The sequence below is a fragment of the Mixophyes fleayi genome, chromosome 2 (genome assembly GCF_038048845.1).
Source record: "Mixophyes fleayi isolate aMixFle1 chromosome 2, aMixFle1.hap1, whole genome shotgun sequence".
In the NCBI taxonomy this organism is placed as follows: Eukaryota; Metazoa; Chordata; class Amphibia; order Anura; family Limnodynastidae; genus Mixophyes; species Mixophyes fleayi.
The window spans coordinates 5735971-5761370 of record NC_134403.1 but is presented as its reverse complement, the minus strand read 5'-3'; the positions used below and the strand labels follow the sequence as shown (position 1 = coordinate 5761370).

Here is a 25400-nt window from a genome sequence, read left to right as displayed (position 1 = left end):
GAGGTATGCCAAGCCATCTGATAGGCATTGTAAAATCAGTGAGGCATGATGCAAGTAATGAGCTGATAGGTGGCCTTCCATGCACAGTGAGGCCTACAATATGGGTTGTGTGGACTATAAGTAGACTTTAATAGGCCCCTGCTATCAATATAAGGGAAGAGAAGGAAACAGGATGAGGTTATGGATGAGCGTCTGAGAGCAGCTTGCCAGCCCTCCCGGTGCAGACATGTTTATTACAGCGGTACGTGGCCAGGATGTGGCTTATCTCTTGTATCCCTGCTGTCTGCCAGGTGACCTCACATCGGCCTGGTCACAGACTAACTCCCATCTTGTAACATGGTTAATCTCCTGATTACCCAGAGAAACTTTCTGGATCAGAAAAAATTAAAACATTCTCCACTGAAGTCGTCGACCGTACATTTCATCTGGGCCACTGTAGTATAAGCTGCAATTTTATCATAGCTAATACCATGTACTCACCAGCCCTTCCAAGGGCTATCTGTATTATATGTGGTAGTATCTGACCTTATAAGGTGACTTCTCTGGTACAGGGATCCGGGGGTGTTGGGGAAATGCAGATTGTGGGGATATGTCTGTTGTCTACATATGATCTGCTTTACAGAATACACTGACAATCTGACTTTTGCATTTAATATTTGTTTGGCTGTCCATATGTACACGTATAACATCATCATCATTTATTTATATAGCGCCACTAATTCCACAGCGCTGTACAGAGAACCCATTCACATCAGTCCCTGCACCATTGGAGCTTACAGTCTAAATTCCTTAACATACACACACAGACAGAGAGAGAGAGACAAGGGTCAATTATGATAGCAGCCAATTAACCTACTAGTATGTTTTCGGAGTGTGGGAGGTAACCGGAGCACCTGGAGGAATCCCACGCAAACACGGGGAGAACATAAAACAGAACTCCTCCCACAAGGCTGCATCTGGGTGGGGCTCCGGGGAGCAGGTGATAATGGGCACATCCGCAGGGCTGCCAAGAAGAATTCAGGGCCCGGGTACAACAAATTCATGGGGCCCCCCTCATATTCAAGTAAGACCCAAAATTTTTTTGCGACGCCTTACGGCGGCGCAAAAAAATTTAGGTGTATGGTCATACATTCAGGGGCGTGGCTAGCCAAATGGCGGTGCAAAAATTTTGGGAGGTGTGGTCATGCATTTGGGGGCGTGGCAAACGTGCCATTGGGGCGTGGCTAACATAAAAACCACTAGGCTCTCAATTCGCCAGAGCGTCACATATGTTCAAGCACTCCTGACTTTCAGGACATCTACCACCACAGTGTAGTATACAAACAATGCAGTGTGTACACAAACAGTTCAGTCTTGGCCTACACCTTACATTGGGCACAACATTCACCAAAAATTGGTATTGTCCTTACTAGAATCACAACATTTCACACACTGTGCTGCTCTCTCCTACCTGTTCTTCTCACTTTCTCCACCTGTGGCTGCATGTTTCTTTAGTTGTGGCTTGTCCGGATCCAGGAATGTTGAAGGACCTATTTTGAAAAAAAAATGGCTACATTTAGAAAATTACAGCCAGCCCCGGCCTTAAATCAATAGCACTCACGATTAATAATTAGGCCTTCCTCCAGCCCCAACATTAAAATAATAGTATTCACATTTAATAAATAAACCTATTTCACTTCCTGCAAACAGCCCCAGCAATACCTATTTCCCGCAACCATCACTGCCATTAAATAATTCATAGTCACATTTAATAAATAGACCTCATTCTCCCTAAACTCACCCCAAGATTCAATAGCCCCCAAACCACCCCATCTTAAATTAATAGTCCCTACTATTAAATTGCCTCACCATCACCCTACAAACAAAATAGCGCCCATTAATTAGCCGCCACCTACCTCACACACACTACATTGCAACAAGCCCCCTGTGCCATCACACACATTACTGTGCCCCTTCATCACAACTACACTGTACCCCCTTATGCTCACACTGCGACCTCCATGCTGCTTTTCCCCCTTCTTTTTTACTTTGTGCCTCTCTCCCACTTTTTTTATTCCTCTGTTCCTCTCTCCCACTTTTTTTCCTCCTCTGTTCCTCTCTCCCACTTTTTTTTCCTCCTCTGTTCCTCTCTCCCACTTTTTTTTCCTCCTCTGTTCCTCTCTCCCACTTTTTTTCCCTCCTCTGTTCCTCTCTCCCCAATTTTTTTTTATTCCTCTGTGGCTCTCTCCTTTTTTTTCCTCCTCTGTTCCTCTCTCCCACTTTTTTTCCCTCCTCTGTTCCTCTCTCCCCAATTTTTTTTTTATTACTCTGTGGCTCTCTCCTTTTTTCCCTCCTCTGTTTCTCTGTCCCCTTTCTTTATAGTAATGTCCCTCCCTGTTTTCCTCCCCTTGCCTCTCCGTTTCTTTACTTACCTTTTGTCAACTTCTTTCTTTTCTTTTCTGCTCTTCTGTCTCCTCTTCTGTCTTCTTCCTTCATGCTGGCTGCGGCGCTCCTCACTGACTGACAGGCGTGACTTGATGACATCACGCCCGGCAGTCAGTGTGAATGGAGGAGAGGAGGGACACGGCGCCGCGCGATCACGTGAGTATTTTTTTTTTTTATTATTTATTTTTTCTTACAGCTCCCAAGAAACCCAAGACCCCCAAACCCCCCCCCCCCCCCCCCCCCGCGGGAAAAAAAATAAAAAAAGTTAAAAAAAAAATACCGCAAGAGAGAAAAATAAAATAAGAAAATAAATAAATTTTATTAGCAGCGAGGGCCCGGCCCGGGCCCCCTGGCATGGCCGGGCCCGGGTAAACTGTACCCGCTCCCCCCCCCTCTCGGCGGCCCTGCACATCCGTAAGTGTAGCTCATAGTCGGTGTCAGCCTAGAACATGGAGGGCCCTCGGCAAACCCAACTATAAGGGCCCACTGGGGATAGAAAATGATTATATTATGTAGAGCAAACCCTCTGTAATCGTCTGTGGCTAGAACAATCCGGCGGACAGTCTAACCTGATAAATCATGATAGGGTAAGGGTAAAACCGATCCCACATTCAGCACCACTCTGTATCACTGTGTAGAACAATCCCTATCTCTGTGCTGGGGAATCTGAGTTATATCTGCAAAGTTTATTAAGGGAGGAAAGTTTTTTTCTGTGGGTTTGGCTATTTCCATAAAATTTTATTATTGTGCTAATACTGTATGACATATTTAATAATAGTAATAATAGTTTGTATTTAATAATAGTAATACTTAGGTACATATCGATAACTGCAGCGACGAACCTACTCCCCAGCCAGCAAAATATTGATTTCATCACCGGCCTGTCGTCTGCCCAGGATTCCTGCCTTCTGTACAGCAAACAGTCCCTGGGAAATACAATTACTGTGACAGTACGATCCTTCATCCCAGAGGCGCCACAATCTCCCGGATCTGCTATTTATCTCCTTAGCAATTTCTGGAGCATTCATATTAATGTACAACTGACTCCTGTATATGTCTCTGTCCCACATGAAAAATATTCATCCAGACCCCTCCAGAACTAGGCAGAGAGCCGCAGAGATTTGTCAGTGTTTATGTCATAAATATCAGACATTACTGTGCACATAGGACAATGGACTGACTCCACACCATGAGAGTAACTGCTTCCATGTCACTGATGCACGTCATATGTCCAGTGATGTTAGGGTGTCTGTTCTGCCAACACACCTGTATTATTTATCCAAAAATAAGGGTCATTTAGTAAGCTGCATCTTAAAAGAGCAGATGGAGGCTTTTTCTGAACACGCGTGTTACGGCTCATGCGGTGTGGCCAAGTGAGACATTGTTTCACCCCTGAGTGTCCTCCCCCTGATTTCTACCTGTGCAGACGCATTGAAGGATTGTTGCAAATCCTCATTATCAGCTATTTATATAGCGCAACTAATTCTGCAGTGATGTACAGAGAACTCACATCAGTCCCTGCCCCATTGGAGCTTACAGTCTAAATTCCCTGAAATACACACACACACACACACAGGGGTCAATTTAATAGCAGCCAATTAACCTCCTAGTATGTTTTTGAATACAGGATTTCCCATTCAAAGTAAAATGGTCACTTCATCATCCTGCCTAGCATAATTTTTGGAAACCTTTCTGCCTTCATAAATTGCAAATTTTCTAATTTCTATTAAAATATGGTCTTTTATAAACGTATTTTTGGCTTTAATCATGAGCGAGGGGACGTAAGGAAATATACTGATGGGATTGCCTTTTGTTGTTGTAAGGAGATCTTTTCAGAGCGATGTCGGGCAGCTTCTAATCTACAGACGCACTAGCGTGGTCTTGGACAGGGTTTGGATTGATTGGGAGTAGAGAGGGGTAAATTAGGGGTATTCCATGGGGTGGATGAAAGAGAAGCTGCCACACAAGTTGCAATTTAATGCTCCATAATTAAAACTGAAAAACTGCAGATGTGAGTTATACAAAGCAGAGTCTTGTAGTGAGATGATGAGTTCCAGGATTAGGCAGAATGATAACAAGTCAGTAATAAGTAGTTATATTGTATTTATCTCCTCTCATCCTGTTCCTGGCAGCTTCCCTAAGGTAGCGTAATTACTTTAATCTAATTAGTGCAATGCCTCTAATTCTGATGTCATACTGACACTTAGTTATCTTATAGCAGCGTCACAGCAGCCTTCGTACTATTGGGCCCCAGATACGACAGTGTAGACTGACAGATCGTTTCATCTTTTTTACCCATATCGAGAAGTTACTGTATTATTATAAATATATTTGGTCACAATTTCCACCCAAATGCTCCCCGGTCCCAGCAAAATATAAGTTCTAAAAAAAATATATACTTCTAATTCAGTTGTAGTTTCTCATTTGTTACATTGTAACTATGGGCCTGATTCATTAAGGATCTTAAATGAAGAGGATCCTTATTTCAGTCTCCTGGAAAAAACCATGTTACAATGCAAGGGGTGCAAACTAGTTTTCTGTTTTGCACATAAGTTAAATACTGACTGTTTTTTTCATACAGCACACAAATATCAACTTTAAATTTCAGTGTACAAATAAGCTATCAAGTATTTGTGTGTTACATGAAAAAACAGTCAGTATTTAACTTATGTGCAAAACAGAAAACTAGTTTGCACCCCTGGCAATGTAACATGGTTTTTTCCAGGAGACTGAAATAAGGATCCTCTTCATTTAAGACCCTTAATGAATCAGGCCCTATATTACTAGATTTGTGAAACGTAACAAATGAGACAGACAGATTTCTTTCTATATGCAACATGATGGAGTTAGAGCCAATTAGGAGGCAGCTCAGGCCCAGGAGAGAAACATGAACCACAGCAGGTAAAGTGATATTCAGTCTGCAGCCACTTTCCAAATAAGCAAGATTGAGGTAAACTTATCCAAATCCCTACACCAACCCAGTTACCCCTCACACCTGTACTATAATCCACCCACAAAGACACTGATTGCAAACTGCTGTATTCTGTTCAGGGGTAAAACATTGCCAGGCCCCAGAGCAAATTTTGGGGAGTTGGCGTTGCTTTCCACCCTCCGTTGGCCGCCGCGGGAGGACTCCTCTGACCATGTGCAGTGAAGCTCAGTTTGGGACTCACTGTGCAGGCTCTCAGATGACCGGTATTACTGATACTACCCCTGTGTGCTACAGCTACAGGCCCTACCTTGTACTAGTTCCTCCACTGATGCCCCCTCATCATTCCTCAATAGCAGCAGATTACCAGACCCATGTAGCAGACTGTAATATTCATTCTCAACACCTCATACTGTACTTTAATTGTGTTTGACAGATTATAGCCCAGCACAAGTATGAAGTACTATCAAATATATCTACATTTACAGACAAACTAGAGGATTTATTCACAACAAAGTGCACATAATATCTGGAAATCCTGTGTACAACATGTCGAAGTCATATAATTGGATGAACGAAAGTGTATTGGTTAATATTGTTTTGCCGTGCGATTGCGATCCGTACGCCACTTAACACGTGGCGTGGTGCGATTGCACGGTAAAATACGCACGCACACACTCGCATTACAACATTTAGTTATTTATATAATTCATATTCATATTGGTCCCGTTACACTGTAATTTATGAGCAGATAGTATTTGGTTTATTATTAGTCTATATATATAATGATTATACGTACACTTCAGTGATATTCAAGGTTCAGGTTATAGGAAAGGTATCATGCCTAGTATCATATTGAAACCCTAATCATCAGCAGCTGTCCGGTTCCATCGCCGAAGAGATCACATGTTGCATACTCTAGTTATTGATGTTAGGGAATAAACCTTTGTATGATGCTGGCTATGAAATGCTAATTGTAACTGGAGCATTGGCGGGAAGAAAAGAGCTCATCCCCTGGAGAGACGACCCCCACCTTTGGATTCCTTAGATTGAATCAGCCTATGACCTGTTTACCCTGCAACCACCCTTGTCTGGACCTATAGAAGCAAGCTACGTCATCTCTATTGTTCACTGTGTAACACTGTACTGTATATAATCATAGCTGCACCCCCACGGCCCTCAGTCTTCACTGATCACAGTATTCTAACAGATATACTGTCCACTGAGTCCTGTGGTTAGCGCAGTGAGCGCATGCGATAAGAGCGCGGTATGTATGTATCTTTTTGGTATTGGCTGTACTGTACTGTATCATAATATAATAATGTATTGAATTGTTGACTATTTACATCTGCTAAAATAAATCACTTTGTGCGTTAGAAACACAATACAGTCGCTTGGGCAATGCTTATTTGAAAACGATAGAATTACTTTAATAAACACATCACCAGTGATTACACTGTAGGGTTATGTCTGCTCTTAGTATTCACGTGGGTGAGGATCTCGCTCAGGACCAGTTGGGGTATTGAGGTATAAGGTATATGAGATATATGAGAAGTGGTCAGTGGAATATCAGGAAACAGGTGGTGTAAAAAAAGAAAAGAATAAGCGGGAGGTCCGATAAGACAATGAAGGGGAAGTGCCTCTGGTGTCTTGATGGACACTATAGTATACCTGACGCCCTTCATACCGCCACATCGCCACTGTGCAAATGGCTTGTTATGTCCCATCAGCATTCCCAGCAGTTGATATACCGCTCCAGCATTACGTGGCCTCTGTCAGCAGGATAATGCGCCCTGACACACTGCAAAAAGTGTTCAGAACTGGTTTGAGGAACATGATAGAGTTCAAGGTGTTGACTTGGCCTCCAGATTCCCCAGATCTCAATCCGATCGACATCTGTGAGATGTGCTGGAAAAACAAATCAGAGCCACGGAGGCCCCACCTCACAACTTACAGGTTAAAGGATCTGCTGCTAACGTCTTGGTGCCAGATACCACCGGACTCCTTCAGCGGTCGGGTGGAGTCCGTGCCGCGATGCGTCAGAGCTGTTTTCACCAGGTCTTGTGCCCTTGTAAACTTTAACATGAATATGGATGAACAAAGCATTGTAGGAAATTTATAGGAGGTTTTGTGGCAATTTGATGACTAAGCTCTGACTGAATAAAGTTTTGAAATCTGCACCAATATTGTCTTTTAATATGTAATTATTTTTATCATCAAGTTCTGCAAAAATGTCCCGAACAACAAACGGAAGAAATGATAAACGTTTTACACTGTTCTATTGGCGCGTCGGACGCTCTGTCACACTTGGAGATGCTGCGAGGAATCACGGCTGTCCTCCTGTCAGGGTGCGGTGAGCTGGACAGACCAGTTCTCTGGACTGGAAAACTCTCAGGAAATCCTCTAATTAATCACGAATAGGAAAACTTCCAGATTTTAGGCCTTTAGAAGCTGATAGATTTTTGATAGTGGCTATGTGACCTGTGTATATCCACACAGTGAAATGAGGAGTTTGGAGAGGGGGCTGAGGGTGGAGCGCAGTTTATAATCACATTTGTAACTCAGAAAATGTTTTGGACCAAATCATATTCTATACTGTAAATTTGTGGTAATCGGCATTAAATAAACTATATTCCGGTCAGGCAGTATGTGAATGAAGGCTGCTATGTACATACGTTTCAAACCTCCTCCCCAAGAGCCATCATGGCCCCACCCCCTGCTGTGCAGCATTGTGATTTGTGACATTGTGCAGCGGGGCGGAACCAGAATGTCGCAAATTGCTCCTAATTGAGTCATCAAAGCCGCATCCACTCCAGAAGAAAGTGGTGCCGGATCTGGGAGGAGGGAGTGGTTGGGGGGGGGGGACCTACTGTCACGGGAGACATTCTGGGAGATTAGGCGAGTATGGCTACATTGAGAAGACGTGAACAGCTGCTGTAATTCCCCAATTAGGGAGGCCGTTAAGGATCATCACAGGTGTCACTTTAGAGTCGTGGGGCCTGATTCATTAAGGATCTTAACTTGAGAAACTTACTTCAGTATCCTGGACAAAACCATGTTACAATGCAATGGGTGCAAATTAGTTTTCTGTTTTGCACATAAGTTAAATACTGACTGTTTTCATGTAGCACACAAATATCAGCTTTAAATTTCAGTGTACAAATAAGCTATCAAGTATTTGTGTGCTATATGAAAAAACAGTCAGTATTTAACTTAGGGCCGCACATCAAATAAAGTAGGAAATAAAACCAGAGTCACTACTTACTAGTTAAGACTTGGGGGTAAATGTATTAACCTCCGGTTTCTTGAAGTCCCGCGAGTTCTGCGTCGTCAGCGCTTAAATTTAAAGCGGCGCTGCCTTGTAAAGGGAAACTTCCCTTTAAAAGGCAACGCTGCTTTAAATTTAAGCGCTGAAGACGCCAAACTCGCGGGACTTCAAGAAACCGGAGGTTAATACAATTACTCCTTGGTGTGTGTAAGGAAACACAATTGCAAAATATGGGAAATTTAAGTCTTGATAGACCCCCTCATGAAAATGCACAATGTAATGTCTAAGATTTTAAACCCTTCTTACAGGCTCTTCACCCCCACCTTAGGAATTACATTTTCAATTAAATCAGATTGATTCCCAAAATAACACAGAGCTTTTCCGAAGTAAATTATCTATCACTAAGAATCTCTCACCTCTGCTCTGCTTGAGTGGTTAGATGGTTTACAACTTTGGGGCTTCAAACTCCTCCAAGATCCTTATCTATCCAGGACCTGACTAGTATCAAAAGATTATTGACACTTGCATAGGTTCAGACTCATCTCATCTAGCAAAGCACACGTTGAGATTACATTGCAAGGTTACATACAATATACAATGTCATACCTGAATATTAAGGGGAAATAACAATAATCGATAATCGTCACAATGAGTAATATATTCTGTAATAACAAACATATCTGACAGTAAAGCAGGATGGAGCTGGGGCCCCAGGCGAAGACTCGGAGGGCCACGTGTGGCCTATCACTGTTGAAGACTATACAACTATTAACCCGCTTCTGGAAGATCTGGAAGCAAGGTAGATAAAAAAATAGGTGGGTAGTGCTTGGTGATGCGTGGAGTGGGCGGTGCAAGCACATATGAAGCCACACCCACCTATTTAAAACATAGAGCGACAATCACACCCGTGCCAATATGTTTAGCATGATGATGTGAATTGCGTCGTGTCACGGCTACCCGGCGGCTGTATCCATCCATCCGGGAGACTTGTCTGATCTCCTGCTAGTCCGGGAGAGACATTCTGGGAGAGCAGGCAGGTATGCTTTAGAGAGCTGGGAAACTGGTGTCTCCCCAGCGGTGGTGGAACTACAAGTCCCATCATGCCTTAAAACATGTCTGAGCGAAGAGCATAATAATACAGAGACACAACTCCATGCTGTACCTGGCACTGTTAACTAACATTAATTACAGACAACGTATACATAGTGACAGTCATTTGTCCTAGCAGAGTCTACTTCTGTCCTCTCCCTGATCAACGGCTTTCAGTAGGTGGTCTGGTAGTATAAAAAAAGATGGTAATTAACATAGAAGCTTGAGAGGAAAGAATAATTAGAAACATTTATATAATTTATAAGCAAAGAAATCATTATTTAAATTAGGTAAGGGAAGACCACTAGACATAATGGGCCTGATTCAAGCCCAAACGCAACCTGGCCGCAACTTGTGCGTAAATCACCCCATATTCAATTCAAAACTTTTCTTAAGATATGTTGCAATTTGAATTGGGGTGGATATACGCTCTATATAAACAGTGCTTGCTACACATACACATAACAGAATGTAGTATATACACATGTACAATAATTTCACATCGGAACGCACAGAACTTTTATTTTATCAAAAAATAACTGCAAACAATGTAATAAATATAAAAAAGTTTCAAATATAATTAATATTTTTTATCTTATTTTGGTTTCATAAATTATTTTACATTAAGTTAATAATGAACTCTTCAATGCATGCATTGTAGACAAGGTGTTTAATGTATAAAGATGCTCTGTGATAGCTAGTGGCACTCATACATATTATTGCAAAGCCTGTGACGTGTCCGTCATCACTATCATCCAGCATTTACATCTGCCCTGTAGCGGGTGTAAATGATACAGCTGATAAACACGTTCCATTGTAAGTGACCTCCGTTACTCTGCCCCGGTATAAAGGGGGTAGAGAGAGGGACCTACAATTTAAAGGGGGTAGAGAGAGGGACCTACGGTATAAAGGGGGTAGAGAGAAGGACCTAAGGTATAAAGGGGGTAGAGAGAGGGACCTACAGTATAAAAGGGGTAGAGAGAGGGAGTACGGTATAAAGGGGGTAGAGAGAGGGACCTACGGTATAAAAGGGGTAGAGAGAGAGAGTACGGCATGAAGGGGATAGAGAGAGGGACCTACGGTATAAAGGGGGTAGAGAGAGGGACCTACGGTATAAAGGGGGTAGAGAGAGGGACCTACTGTATAAAGGGGATAGAGAGAGGGACCTACGGTATAAAAGGGGTAGAGAGAGGGACCTACAGTATGAAGGGGATAGAGAGAGGGACCTACGGTATAAAGGGGATAGAGAGAGGGACCTACGGTATAAAAGGGGTAGAGAGAGGGACCTAAGGTATGAAGGGGATAGAAAGAGGGACCAACGGTATAAAAAGGGTAGAGAGAGGGACCCACGGTATAAAGGGGGTAGAGAGAGGGACTACGGTATAAAGGGGGTAGAGAGAGGGACCTACTGTATAAAGATAATAGAGAGAGGGACCTACAGTATAAAAGGGGTAGAGACAGATAGTACGGTATGAAGGGGATAGAGAAAGGGACCTACGGTATAAAGGGGGTAGAGAGAGGGACCTACTGTATAAAAGGGGTAGAGAGAGGGACCTAAGGTATGAAGGGGATAGAAAGAGGGACCAACGGTATAAAAAGGGTAGAGAGATGGAGTACGGTATGAAGGGGGTAGAGAGAGGGACCTACTGTATAAAGGGGGTAGAGAGAGGGACCTACTGTATAAAGATAATAGAGAGAGGGACCTACAGTATAAAAGGGGTAGAGACAGATAGTACGGTATGAAAGGGATAGAGAAAGGGACCTACGGTATAAAGGGGGTAGAGAGAGGGACCTACGGTATAAAAGGGATAGAGAGAGGGACCTACAGTATAAAGGGGATAGAGAGAGGGACCTACGGTATGAAGGGGGTAGAGAGAGGGACCTACGGTATAAAGGGGATAGAGAGAGGGACCTACGGTATAAAGGGGGTAGAGAGAGGTAGTGCGGTATGAAGGGGATAGAGAGTGAGACCTACGGTATAAAGGGGGTAGAGAGAGGGACCTACGGTATAAAGGGGGTAGAGAGAGGGACCTACGGTATAAAAGGGGTAGAGAGAGGTAGTACGGTATGAAGGGGATAGAGAGAGGGACCTACGGTATAAAGGGGGTAGAGAGAGGGACCTACGGTATAAAGGGGGTAGAGAAAGGGACCTACAGTATGAAGGGGGTAGAGAGAGGGACCTACGGTATAAAGGGGGTAGAGAGAGGGACCTACGGTATAAAGGGGGTAGAGAGAGGGACTACGGTATAAAGGGGATAGAGAGAGTGACCCACGGTATAAAGGGGGTAGAGAGAGGGACTACGGTATAAAGGGGATAGAGAGAGGGACTACGGTATAAAGGGGGTAGAGAGAGGGACCTACGGTATAAAAGGGGTAGAGAGAGGTAGTACGGTATGAAGGGGATAGAGAGAGGGACCTACGGTATAAAGGGGGTAGAGAGAGGGACCTACGGTATAAAGGGGGTAGAGAGAGGGACCTACGGTATAAAGGGGGTAGAGAGAGGGACCTACGGTATAAAGGGGGTAGAGAGAGGGACTACGGTATAAAGGGGATAGAGAGAGTGACCCACGGTATAAAGGGGGTAGAGAGAGGGACTACGGTATAAAGGGGATAGAGAGAGGGACTACGGTATAAAGGGGATAGAGAGAAGGACCTACGGTATGAAGGGGGTAGAGAGAGGGACCTACGGTATAAAGGGGATAGAGAGAGGGACCTACGGTATAAAGGGGGTAAAGAGAGGTAGTGCGGTATGAAGGGGATAGAGAGTGGGACCTACGGTATAAAGGGGGTAGAGAGAGGGACCTACGGTATAAAGGGGGTAGAGAGAGGGACCTACGGTATAAAAGGGGTAGAGAGAGGTAGTACGATATGAAGGGGATAGAGAGAGGGACCTACGGTATAAAGGGGGTAGAGAGAGAGACCTACGGTATAAAGGGGATAGAGAAAGGGACCTACAGTATGAAGGGGGTAGAGAGAGGGACCTACGGTATAAAGGGGGTAGAGAGAGGGACCTACGGTATAAAGGGGGTAGAGAGAGGGACTACGGTATAAAGGGGATAGAGAGAGTGACCCACGGTATAAAGGGGGTAGAGAGAGGGACTACGGTATAAAGGGGATAGAGAGAGGGACTACGGTATAAAGGGGGTAGAGAGAGGGACCTACGGTATAAAAGGGGTAGAGAGAGGTAGTACGGTATGAAGGGGATAGAGAGAGGGACCTACGGTATAAAGGGGGTAGAGAGAGGGACCTACGGTATAAAGGGGGTAGAGAGAGGGACCTACGGTATAAAGGGGGTAGAGAGAGGGACCTACGGTATAAAGGGGGTAGAGAGAGGGACTACGGTATAAAGGGGATAGAGAGAGTGACCCACGGTATAAAGGGGGTAGAGAGAGGGACTACGGTATAAAGGGGATAGAGAGAGGGACCTACGGTATAAAGGGGATAGAGAGAGGGACCTACGGTATAAAGGGGGTAGAGAGAGGGACCTACGGTATAAAGGGGGTAGAGAGAGGGACTACGGTATAAAGGGGATAGAGAGAGTGACCCACGGTATAAAGGGGGTAGAGAGAGGGACTACGGTATAAAGGGGATAGAGAGAGGGACCTACGGTATAAAGGGGGTAGAGAGAGGGACCTACGGTATAAAGGGGGTAGAGAGAGGGACCTACGGTATAAAGGGGGTAGAGAGAGGGACCTACGGTATAAAGGGGGTAGAGAGAGGGACCTACGGTATAAAGGGGATAGAGAGAGGGACCTACGGTATGAAGGGGGTAGAGAGAGGGACCTACGGTATAAAGGGGGTAGAGAGAGGGACCTACGGTATAAAGGGGGTAGAGAGAGGGACTACGGTATAAAGGGGATAGAGAGAGGGACTACGGTATAAAGGGGGTAGAGAGAGGGACTACGGTATAAAGGGGGTAAAGAGAGGAACTACGGTATAAAGGGGGTAGAGAGAGGGACCTACGGTATAAAGGGGGTAGAGAGTGGGACCTACGGTATAAAGGGGATAGAGAAAGGGACCTACAGTATGAAGGGGGTAGAGAGAGGGACCTACGGTATAAAGGGGTAGAGAGAGGGACCCACGGTATAAAGGGGGTAGAGAGAGGGACCTACGGTATAAAGGGGGTAGAGAGAGGGACCTACGGTATAAAAGGGATAGAGAGAGGGACCTACGGTATAAAGGGGGTAGAGAGAGGGACCTACGGTATGAAGGGGGTAGAGAGAGGGACCTACAGTATAAAGGGGGTAGAGAGAGGGACCTACAGTATAAAGGGGGTAGAGAGAGGGACCTACGGTATGAAGGGGGTAGAGAGAGGGACCTACGGTATAAAGGGGTAGAGAGAGGGACCTACGGTATAAAGGGGTGTATATTGTGAGTGCTGTCATTACTGAGATTTAGGAGATACCATTGGACAGGATATTTCTCAGAATTTGGGGTATCCTTATTTAATCCCCTCCTTTACAGTATATATTTTGTTTCATATGCGTCCTTTACAGTTTAATGTCCCTCTAAGGGAATGTTGATAAATAGGAGATTACACTGTGTGACCGTTCTGTGCCTCTTTCCTGCCTGACATGATAGGAAGCGTGTGCCTGCTGTGTGTGCTTCACCTTACACTTCCTCCCAGTAAATCGGGGCTGAACCCAGCTCGGCTCCTTACTGCACTTACACAAACTAATGGAAGCGACACCTCTGTGACAGCTGCTGCGGGATGCTGGGCTGGGAGTTCTCCATGGAGCTGCAGGTACCTATTCTTCTGTATAAGGTGCTTTACCCTGAGCACTATACTATACTAACTGTACTGAGAAGTTACAGGCTGTAAAATGATTGGATCAACAGACTGATGAGAGAAAGTACAGAGAATATTACAGAATATCTGGGAAGCTGTATAGCTGGTCTCCAATGACATTTTCCACCACTGTTACTTTAATGCATGTTTCTGATATTTTGTAGCATTTTACACATCTGTTTAATGCTGTTGAGCAGTCACTTGTGGGTTCTCCAACTGCAACATTTAAAGAGCGGAGTTTGGAGAGAAATGAAGAAATAGGATATTGTAACACTCCCTGTACACAGGATCTCGGTGCTTGTCGGCTACAGTGTGCGAGAGTTTATTCATGTAATAATAGGATAATAAACTACTGCTGTGTCTAGTAATACTGTACAGCCAGAGGGATGCACTCATCCTAAACCTTAAATAGCTGCAGTTATCTTCATTCTGTAATGTATGAGAATTTAGGTTTAATATATACGTCATGCACACAGGGAATAGTAATGCAGTTACGTTTGTGGATTATTCTAGGACCCAAATATTCCCAGAATTTGTCCCAGTAGTGTCAGAGAGATGGTTCTGTGTTATCTCCAGTATACACACAAGAAATGATCAGTCCAGGAACTGGTCAGTGAAATTGTGTGACAGATAAGATGTGCTGTGTGTGTTATGTTTATTTATTTCACTTGATGTGGCGTTATTGGTCAGGTATAAGTATATATGATGTAGAACATGCCCTTGTCTTTCAAACTCCCATTGTCCCATAGATTGTAAGCTTGTGACCAAGGCCGTCTTACCTCTCTGTCTGTATGTATTACCCAGTATTGTTTTATTAATGTTTGTTCCCAATTGTAAAGCGCTACGGAATTTGCTGGCGCTATATAAATAAATGTTGATGATGATATTATGTATAATGGTAAACACATGAAATATGTAGAGATATGATCCTGCCAGTGACCTAGTACTCAGGAACATCTCATATCACACAATGTAACACGCTGGAATTACTAAGATTCTGAGTTTACATGAGGGAGATATGTAGATATAGAATGTAACAGGGCTGCTGTGTTGCTGGTATTATATGTGAACGGGGACGTGTTACATCTATATGTCAGACTCCAGTAATATACAGTGATTAGTTTCATACATAATCTGTTACATGTACATAGAAATCTCCACTGTATACTGCTTTATAATACAGTGTGAGCCCCTCACCCCAAACTTACGGATCTAGTTGAAGCACTGAGATTGAATTCGAAAAAACCTGCCCCCACCCCCTTAAATCAGAGGGCCCCCGGGGCTCCCAGCACAAACAGTCCTATAACAATTCACCACTGAGCACTCACTATATTTAGTTGTGCGGATTAATACTGATCCCTAGAAAGAGCGGATGATTGACACTTGTAGGTTCGGCCAGTGATAGTGTACAGGTACTATAGGGGGTGACGTGCTAGAAGAAAGAGTCACAACAGATTTTGGTGGCGTAAAGTTGTCCCCTCACATCCCAAACAATGAATGGGACAAATGCTGTTCAGTACAAGTTTCGGAGACCCTGAAACATCAGAACATTGGACGATCACATCAATACTTTCTGTAACATGGAACAAAACATTCTATTAAATGGAGGAAAGGACAGGAGGCGACCCCAACGTTTCACACCAAACGCCATCGTTCACTGAACTTACTGGCTCCGCAAGAATCCCAGCGATCAGGGTGACGCCTCTCGCTGGTTTCATTGGTCTTGCTCCTGTCTATGGGGCCTATTCAGCATGATTCACAGTTTTGCCCCATTAAGTACCATCTGTCACCGCAGATAGATTAAAGGAGCAATTTGCTGTGAAAGTCATGTCGGGGCCGCGCGTCTCATAGAAGGCTGCCCTCTGTGATAATGAAAACGTTCTGACTCGGAGTCAATACTGTGCATGCCCGACCGTAGATTGTTCATGTACAAAACTCAGTTCCGTTAATACATGGGGAGAGCAGCAACTCTGCCGGAGCGGTATCTGAAGATCCCTCTGCTGCTATGGGCTCTCCCCATAGGAATGAGGGGGTAACACCGTCTTCAGATGGTTGACAGCCATCGGGGCTTAATAAATTTACCCAGACTTCAGACCCTATTGAGTATGATGGGGACTGCGGTATTATGTGGTACTTTGTCTTATATCCGAGATATCTCTGATATCTCCAACCTTGGGCTTTTCTTGAATTAATATTTTACTTAAAAATGCCTAAACCATGTGGACAATGCAGGTTGAACCGGTGACCATCATCAGGACACAGCGCCGAGGGTTTGTACGTTCATCCTGCTCCGCAGTCAGCTGGGAGACTGCGATGTTCTACAGGGTAAACATCTGTCTTATGCCCAGTGTCCTGCTGTCAGTACATGTAGTATTACAGCGAGAACATTAGTGTCACTTGGGGCATAAAAATGGCATCACAGATATACTGTGCAAAAACCATTCAGCCTGATGCGAATTGACAAGAATGTGATCAATTTATAAAGCTGCATTGATAGTTCTTATATTGCTGCCAGTAATTTTGCTGCAAGCTCGTCTTACCTTCCATAAATGTCACGCCCTGGGTACAAATAAACCCACCGGTTTATGGGCGAGTTGCTGCTCCTCTCTATACTCTACGGTGCTGAATCTCAGTATTGTGATTATTTCACCAGATTTACGTGACTGTACAATTACCTCTTCTCCGTTGCATCCTGGAAATTTCAGGCCTAAATATAATGTATGACATTTACAGGGCATGTCATGTTTCAATGAGTAGCAGATGAGTGCAAGCTCTTGGGGTTGAATGTTTTCTTTCAGACTATAAACTAGCTATTATTAAGAGTTGTAGACAATACATAAAAATATTAGGTGACAGCAGTTTTTTTTCTAGGCGCAATGATTCCTTCCCCGCGATTGGCCAGCTCTGGTACGGTGGTAATTGTCACTGCCAGTAATAATATTGTGAAGTGCTGACTACATACATTGCAATGTAAAGTCTATATCTGAGAGGGTCTGACACTATTTATTATGGTACTGAGCACTAACAGACAGATACCACTTCTAGAACCTGCGTGTCATCTCCTTCCTAGACGTGGATTTACATTTGCAGGAACTTGACAGAATTTACACCCCACAGACAGGTGACTCTGAGAGCCGACGTCACCAGTGTGACTAAATGCACGTCTATGATACATATATACACGTGTCTTCTCTCATCCTTAATCTGAAGACACGTCACATACACGTCCCAGAGCGGAATGTAAGAAAAGGAAGAGTACAAATAAGAAAATACTTTATTTAAATAAAAAATCCTTTTTTTTCTTAATGATTTTTACCTGGTAGCGCCATCCTGCGACATTGCAGAAGTAAACAGGCTTCTCTAATATTCTTATAACATATATTACCCTAACTTCCAAGTGTCAGAACCCAGGACTGCCTCTGGAAATTAGGTATATATGGCAACTATGGGTATATAATTGTATGTATGTACCTCTTATGTCATTGGTATTAATACACATTGTTTTATCTACATAGGTGTTTATAACCAATTTAATTTACCATATTGTGTATTGGGCAAATGTGAAAGAGAAGGATTTGGATTTGGAGAAAAGTTTGGGCAAATATTAAATTAATAACTTGGGCACTTAGTTCAGGACTTGCTTATTAATTTGTTAAAAAGTATTTTTAAAGTAAGATGTGACTTGAAATGTTGGTTTAATTCCCAAAGAGTGTTTGTTTATAATGTCAGTTTCATTGTATTGAAGCTAAAGATTAAGGGCCTGATTAATTAAGGTACGAGCGAAATCTGCGTTTTTTTAAAACGGACGGAATTGCACCCGCGGATGTCCGTATTAAAGTGCAAGCAGATCTCAATGTTTTCATTGAATGGGTCGTATACAGACAGACACAACACACTGCAGGATATGTACATGAATATGTGCTATATATAGTCCCATCAGAACACACAGATAAAAAATTTTTAAATACATTAACACCTGGTAATAATATAATTATTCATAAAAGTACATTTAAAAAATATTTTTTTATTTTTTTTTACAATAAAATACATCTTTCAGGATGTTATTAATGTCTACTGTACATAAAATACATTGTTACAGTTGCTCCTGATTACAAACACATGTTCTAGCTGCATACACAGTTGTCATCACTAGTAATCAGCACTTACACCTGACCTGTAGCTGGAGCAAGTGATACGACAAATAATCACGTATCTTAGAGATACCCAGAGCATGAATTGGATGATTGTGCGTGTGTTCTACCTTGGCACGTCCTTGTATATAGCCTACAAGCATACGTCCAGCCCCCTCCTCACTTCAAGTCATAGACAGACGGAAGTGTCATTGGTGTTCGAAGATGAATTCCATGCTCTTACGTTCATGCCGTGTAGCCCAGAGCAATTTCATGCAGAAAATGTCACCCTACTGGAATGTTCACTAATGAATTAGGCAGTGAGATTTTGGAGTATTTTGTTGCCTTAGTACAATACAATTTGCTGGTGTTTTGTTGGTATATGAAACCATTCACACTTTTGTTGGATTGGATTGTAAGTGTTTATATGTTTTACAAAACTATAAACATAAACAGTATTTTAGAGATTGTTATTTACATTTTGCTTACACTATGGGGTCAATTTAATAAGTTTGGGTAATATGGAAGATTTTCTATGGTTGGCAATTTAACAATAAACTCTCACCGGGACAGCTGAAGGATGCGGAGCTCCCCGGTGATACTGGCTGGAGGAGGATAGAGGACTGTTGCCGATTCACCAGCTAGTGCTGCAGGATCCCTTTTCACACGCGTGAGCCGCCTCTGCCAAAATGTAAAATAATAAAGTAAAAAAAATAGAAAAATAAATAATAATTAGTTGAGATGGCAATAGAGATAGGAGGACAGCAACGGTACTTGTACTACTGATATTAATGATAAATAGCTTCACCGGACACCCCAGGAAAGGATATCACCAGCAATAACAACTATAGTCTTCAGCACCAAAAGCACCAAATCCAGCAAAATCTCCATTTTATTTGCCAGATTTGGGGACTTTCTCCCTTCATTTAATAGACCCTTGCAGTGTATTTAATCTCTGCATTATGTCACTTCTCAGAAAACACTTTCATCACTTTGTTGCAACTAGTTATATAATATTTTAATTTCAAATTGTATCTGTTAGTCGCTCACAGTTCACACCAGCGGCTCATCTGTCTTTCAGCACACACCAGCTACTGTCCCTTATTTATCATTTCTTACCTTCAGAATTGTCCAGGAAATCCTGAAGCACAGGAAACGTGTACAGCCCTGCGGACATATCTGGGGGGGGGATTTCTCTCACAAGACTCCCGTCTGCTCTCGTCACAAGATGTCCTGTCAGCAGCATTAATGTCACAGGAAATACAGTATCAATTCTTCTGTCACTGTTACGCCTTCATTCTCATATTGAGGCCATTTGTCAGTAATCCTCATCCTTCCGACTCTTCCACTTCTTCCGACTTCTTCCACGTCTTCCGACTCTTCCACTTCATTCCCCTTCCCTTATCCTTATCCTCAGTTCCTCCTTCTCTCCCCCGTGTCTCTCTGTCAGTTTACCCCACCCCTTAGATTGTACGCTCCTTTGAGCAGGGTCTTCTCTCCTTCTGTCTCCACCACTTTTACTCTGCTCACCAGCTACCTAGCCTTCCTCCTCGATGACCCCCTTCCCCCGTCCCCTCCCGCTCCCTCCTCTTCCCCCTGGGGGGTCTCCCTCTTTTACGTGCCCTCCTCCCTAGGTGCCGCTGTTGGCGGACCTACCTCTCCTTCCTCCCCCACCTCTCTAGCTGTGCCCTGAGCTCACTGAGTTACTGTGATTATAGTTTACTGTTCTGTGCTGTCTCACGTCGTATTGTAATTTTGTTTGTCCCTGTAAGGCGCTACGGACACCTAGTGGCGCCCTATAAATAAAAATGAATAATAAAAATAATAAAATCCTGCGCCCAAGTGCTACAGTCCACGTGTACCTGTGTGAGCTCAGCCAATCAGGAGCAGTCAGGTCACATGAACAAATGATAAATCTTATGATGAAACGCAACAGAGGTCATCACTAGCACAGAAGGGAGGTAGTCGTATTGTGCCGTCTATTGCTTCATGGCCTGTCAGGGATGGGTCCCCTTTCCATGTGCCCTAATATAATCTTTTACACAGAAGGTAGGAGAGAACACGATGCTATGTGCGCAGCGTCTGACCTTTCCAGGCCTGCTCCATCTATAACGATCTTACTGCATCCGGTTTTGTTGCGTAAGGTGTATTTAGGGTTCCTCCGGGTGCTCCGCTTTACTGGTAGGCTAACTGGAATGTGAACAAGTGAATAGAGCATATAGATTGTAAGCTCCAGTGGGGCAGGGATTGATGTGAATGATTCTTTGTAAAGTGCTGTTTAATACGTAGGCGTCATATAGATAAAGGTTAATAGATAATGAAAAAAATAATACATTTAACTTTGTTAAATGATCACAAAATAAAAAATAGGAATAGTTTTATATGTAAATATAAAAAGCCCCCATGGGCCATAAATGCCCTATTATTTATAACTATGAAGTATGCCCCTGTGCTGGTATATAAGGGGTCTTGCATACAATGGACTCATCATCAGGGAAAATCACTGTTTCATAACATTGTGTCCCAAGCTTATTACCAGATGTCCTCTCCACCAATCTCCGTCTGTGATCTCTGATGTCACAGCGTCTACTTGTCGGGCCACCCCCAATACATCCAAACATGATATCATCCTATGAACATTACACACAAGTCTGTGTCTGCGAGTGGTCAGGACGGCTGACAATCACCCCGCTGGGAATCCATTCGTCTCTGCTAACGGCTGGAAAACAATGAGGGGAAAATCACAATCATTGTTTACCGATTGTCAATTGTCCTGACATCAAAGGGGGACGAGGGCCAGGAGGCGGATAATGGATTGTAGGTTTATAGAAAGGTGCACGTAGTGTAGAGGCAGACATGCAGATCAGATACTGCTATTATAAAGCTCACACACAGGGCAATAACATAAAAATATATGCTATGCATCCAGGATCCGCTAAGAGCCTCTGAGAATGTTTAATGCAATGAAAAATTTTCCCCTCCTGATGTATGAAAACCATTATCCAGATATGTACATGTTGTATATGCTTAAGAGCAAGTAAAGCTACATTTGGGTAATGATATGTATCAAAGAATGTTCATTTCATGCACTAAATTATATATAAACTACCTGAGGCCTTTATGTCCAGTCTGCTGTCTGTTTTCTCATGCTGAGAAAGCAATGATTATCCGGGTGGTTCTTCTCTATCTTCCATCACTCAGCTCACAACCAGGCATTGCAGTCTACTGGGTAACACGTAACACTACTTATACACCAGCGTTATGTGCTGGCTATAACAATATAATATACAGGGTAAAAAACTTACAGTGAAACTACTATGAAACACAGCTGCTACGCTTCATAGTACATATATCAAATGTAATCATTGTGCTTAATTATCATGTAAGTGTCACTCATCGGACTGTTAGTGCCTCTAGTTTGGGACATGGGTCTCTCTCGCTCCTGCCGTGGCCGTCCGCCATCTTGACTAAGATTGCGCATGTGCAGAAACCCTGAACTGTTAAAACCTCGCCTCTTGTCTCATTGGTTAATTAATCACCTCTCAGTACTTAAGGCACCTGTTGCCCTATTACCTTTGCCTGTTCTTGGTTCTCATTCCCTTAAGACTCTGAGGTGTTTCCTGTTTCTGCTCGTGTTATCCGTTTGCTGTGGACAAGTCTCCTCTTCACATCAGTAGTAGAACTTACCCGCTGCAGACTCCTCTCACTACTCCGTTACATGCCTGCTCCTGGACAAGTCTCCTCTATACATCAGTAGTAGAACTCACCCGCTGCAGACTACTCTCACTACTCCGTTACATGCCTGCACCTGGACAAGTCTCCTCTTCACATCAGTAGTAGCACTTACCCGCTGGAGACTACTCTCGCTACTCCATTACATGCCTGCACCTGGACAAGTCTCCTCTTCACATCAGTAGTAGAACTCACCCGCTGCAGACTCCTCTCGCTACCTCCGTTACATGCCTGCACCTGGACAAGTCTCCTCTATACTTCAGTGGTAAAACTTGCCAATTGCAGACCACTCACGTTATCCGGTTACATGCCTGCGCTAGGACAAGGCTTCTCTACACATCAGTGGTAAAACTTGCCAATCGCAGACCACTCACGCTACCCCGTTATATGCCTGCACCTGGACAAGTCTTCTCTTCTCATCAGTGATGTAAACTGCCAGCTGCGGACCACTCACGCTATTCCGTTACATATCTGCGCTAGACAAGTCTTCTCTACACATCTGTGGTGAAACTTACCAGCTGTAGACCACTCATGTCTCCTTGTGATATAGCTACTACTCAGTATGGTATCTATGAGCTGTACTAAAGTCTACAAGTGCCTCTGTATTATAGCTGCAAGTCGCTGACTCTTCTACTGCATTGTTGATTGGTCTTTGCCTAACGTTATCCAGTTACCAAGTACTTGCCTGCTATATGCTACCTGCGTGCTAAGGCACTTGGACTCTCTCCTCATTTTATCCTGTTTACTAAACTGCTGTACCATTACAGTTCCACGGTGCCAAGACTCAGCATTTGTGCTATTGACATTCCTTTCCTTTATTCTATTGTATGGTTCCACTGATTCACCACTACTCCTGGTGAATTCTGGGTAAAACTCCTAGTGCCCGTGACAGTAAGAGAGTGAGAGAGGGCCCAGTACCCGGTTTTACTTTTGGATCTGTGTGACCCAGGCTTACATTGAATAAATGTATCAAACAGGGAGTACTAGGAATAAAAGTACTATTGTAGTCAGGAGGTAAGTCACCAGCGGCACCTACCTAGATACAGCGAAGCTTCCTCCTGTTTTCCTGCACAGAGAAGGAAGATGAGGATTGTTACCTACAATGGGCTCCTCTGCTGTTATCATTCAGGCTTTAGTCACAGTGAGAGAATCCGATTTATAAGAGTTATTTTCAGATCATTGTGCTGAGAATCTCAGGAGCTGTTGGAGTTGAGCAATGCACAATCAGGCAGCTGAATAGGTGTAATTACGGAGGAATGTCACCGGGCTCCAGGCCTGAAATTACCAGTCACTGAGCACCAGGAGTTATTGTACATCCACTTCAAAAGCTTTTCTATACAAGGCGATGTCGGCAGCCTGTTTGCTGAAGGTTAAATCTTATGGCCTTGTGCGTATATAGTGTGTATACTTACCTTAGTGTGTATACTTACCTTAGTGTGTATACTTACCTTAGCCTGCTTCATCACCGATGAGCCCTCCATTGTCTTATCGTTCTCTGGAAATGCATCTACATTGCGTGACCTATCGCTGCCCTGCGCAGTGCGCCGTCATGTCGTACTCTCCCTGCGCAATGTTGTGCAGAGGGGGCGGGGTATACAAGATAAGAACAGATAATTACATCCAGCCGACAGGAAGAGAAGTGGTACTGCGCATTTATACATACATATAGACAAAGTCTGGATACTGAGAATTAAATCCAACACATGGAACAAGAAAAGTGCTGATTTAGAGCAGATTCTAAGGGGGATATTTACTAAACTACTGGTTTGAAAGAGTGGAGATGTTGGTTATAGCAACCAATCAGATTCTAGTGATCATTATTTAGTACATTCTATTAAATGACAGCTAGAATCTGATTGGTTGTTATAGGCAACATCTCCACTTTTTCAAACCCGCAGTTTAGTAAATATACCCTTAAGAGTTAAATTTAACAAACAGAAAGAGAAGTGGTACTGTACAGATGTCTGTACATATAGAGGAAGATCAGATACTGAAAGGTTCAGTATTCCCAGTATACAGAATAGGAGAAGTGATACTGTACAGATATCTGTACATATAGAGGAAGATCAGATACTGACAGGTTCAGTATTCCCAATATACAGAATTAGAGAAGTGATACTGTACAGATATCTGTACATATATAGGAAGATCAGATACTGAGAAGTTCAGTGTTCCCAGTATACAGAATTAGAGAAGTGATACTTTGTATTTCTATATATAAAAAAAGGAAAATTTCCATTCCAAGCCTATAACCGGCCGCTGTTATTCAGCCAGTACAGGACCGTTATAAATCTGGTCCCCAAATTGCCTAACTGTATAGAACAGCAGTAAATATGGGGTGGATCCAATATACTCCCTTTGGCTTATAAGGCTTGCTGAGACTTGTAGTTCCACAGGAGGTTGTCTCTGCAGTAAAATTATTATTATCTGAGGTTCTCTAGTCCTTCACCAGCAATGAGTTAATGATAGGAACCAAACGTTGCATCCTGAGCATTCTCTCCATCTCCTGAACATATTTCCTGTCCGGCTGATTTGCTTTTTATAAAATGTCACACAGCGGCCAGGCGTCAAGAGGTATCTGTAGTAGCAGCAAATACTCCTGGCACTGCCAGCTAGCCTGGGCTCCTGCCAGTTGGTGCTGCGTATTCCTGGCATTACTCAGCCTGATCGGCTCCCAGCCACCAACCAATTAAACCATCAAATGTCAGCATATAGCCGGCATCCATCGCTGCTCTGCCCTGGTAGGGTGTGGGGGACGCAGGCAGGGTCTGCCGTGTAATCAGAGGGTAACTCCTCAGGAATACTTGACTCAGAGTGAATGTTTGTCACAGACATATAGCTACAAATATAGCGTTGTCACATGGCCAGAAGGCGCACTGGGCCAGTGACCAGACCTCCCTAGTCTATTGCTGGTTGGTTTGTGCTGAGATGTAACTGCCACAGTAACAGATATGCAGCTGGTATAGGCTCCCAGATGACCCGTCTCCCCATGTGTACATGTGTTTTATCGTCCCTGGTGCAGAATCTTAGTATGGGCCA

General features: G+C 43.5%; 1 protein-coding gene across 3 annotated transcripts in view; it reads left to right on the top strand.

Annotated features, from left to right (window-relative positions):
• Positions 1 to 25400, top strand: part of PDE2A (phosphodiesterase 2A) — a 661195-nt gene that overhangs the window by 256132 nt on the left and 379663 nt on the right. Inside the window, exon 1 of one of the 3 annotated variants that reach the window (XM_075198339.1) lies at positions 14315 to 14454. The exons of the other annotated variants lie outside the window; for them this stretch is intronic. Coding sequence (XP_075054440.1) covers positions 14422 to 14454 — 33 coding nt within the window. The 5' untranslated portion in view covers positions 14315 to 14421. Of the gene's footprint in view, positions 1 to 14314; positions 14455 to 25400 lie in introns of those variants that run through there. 3 annotated transcript variants of the gene reach the window in all.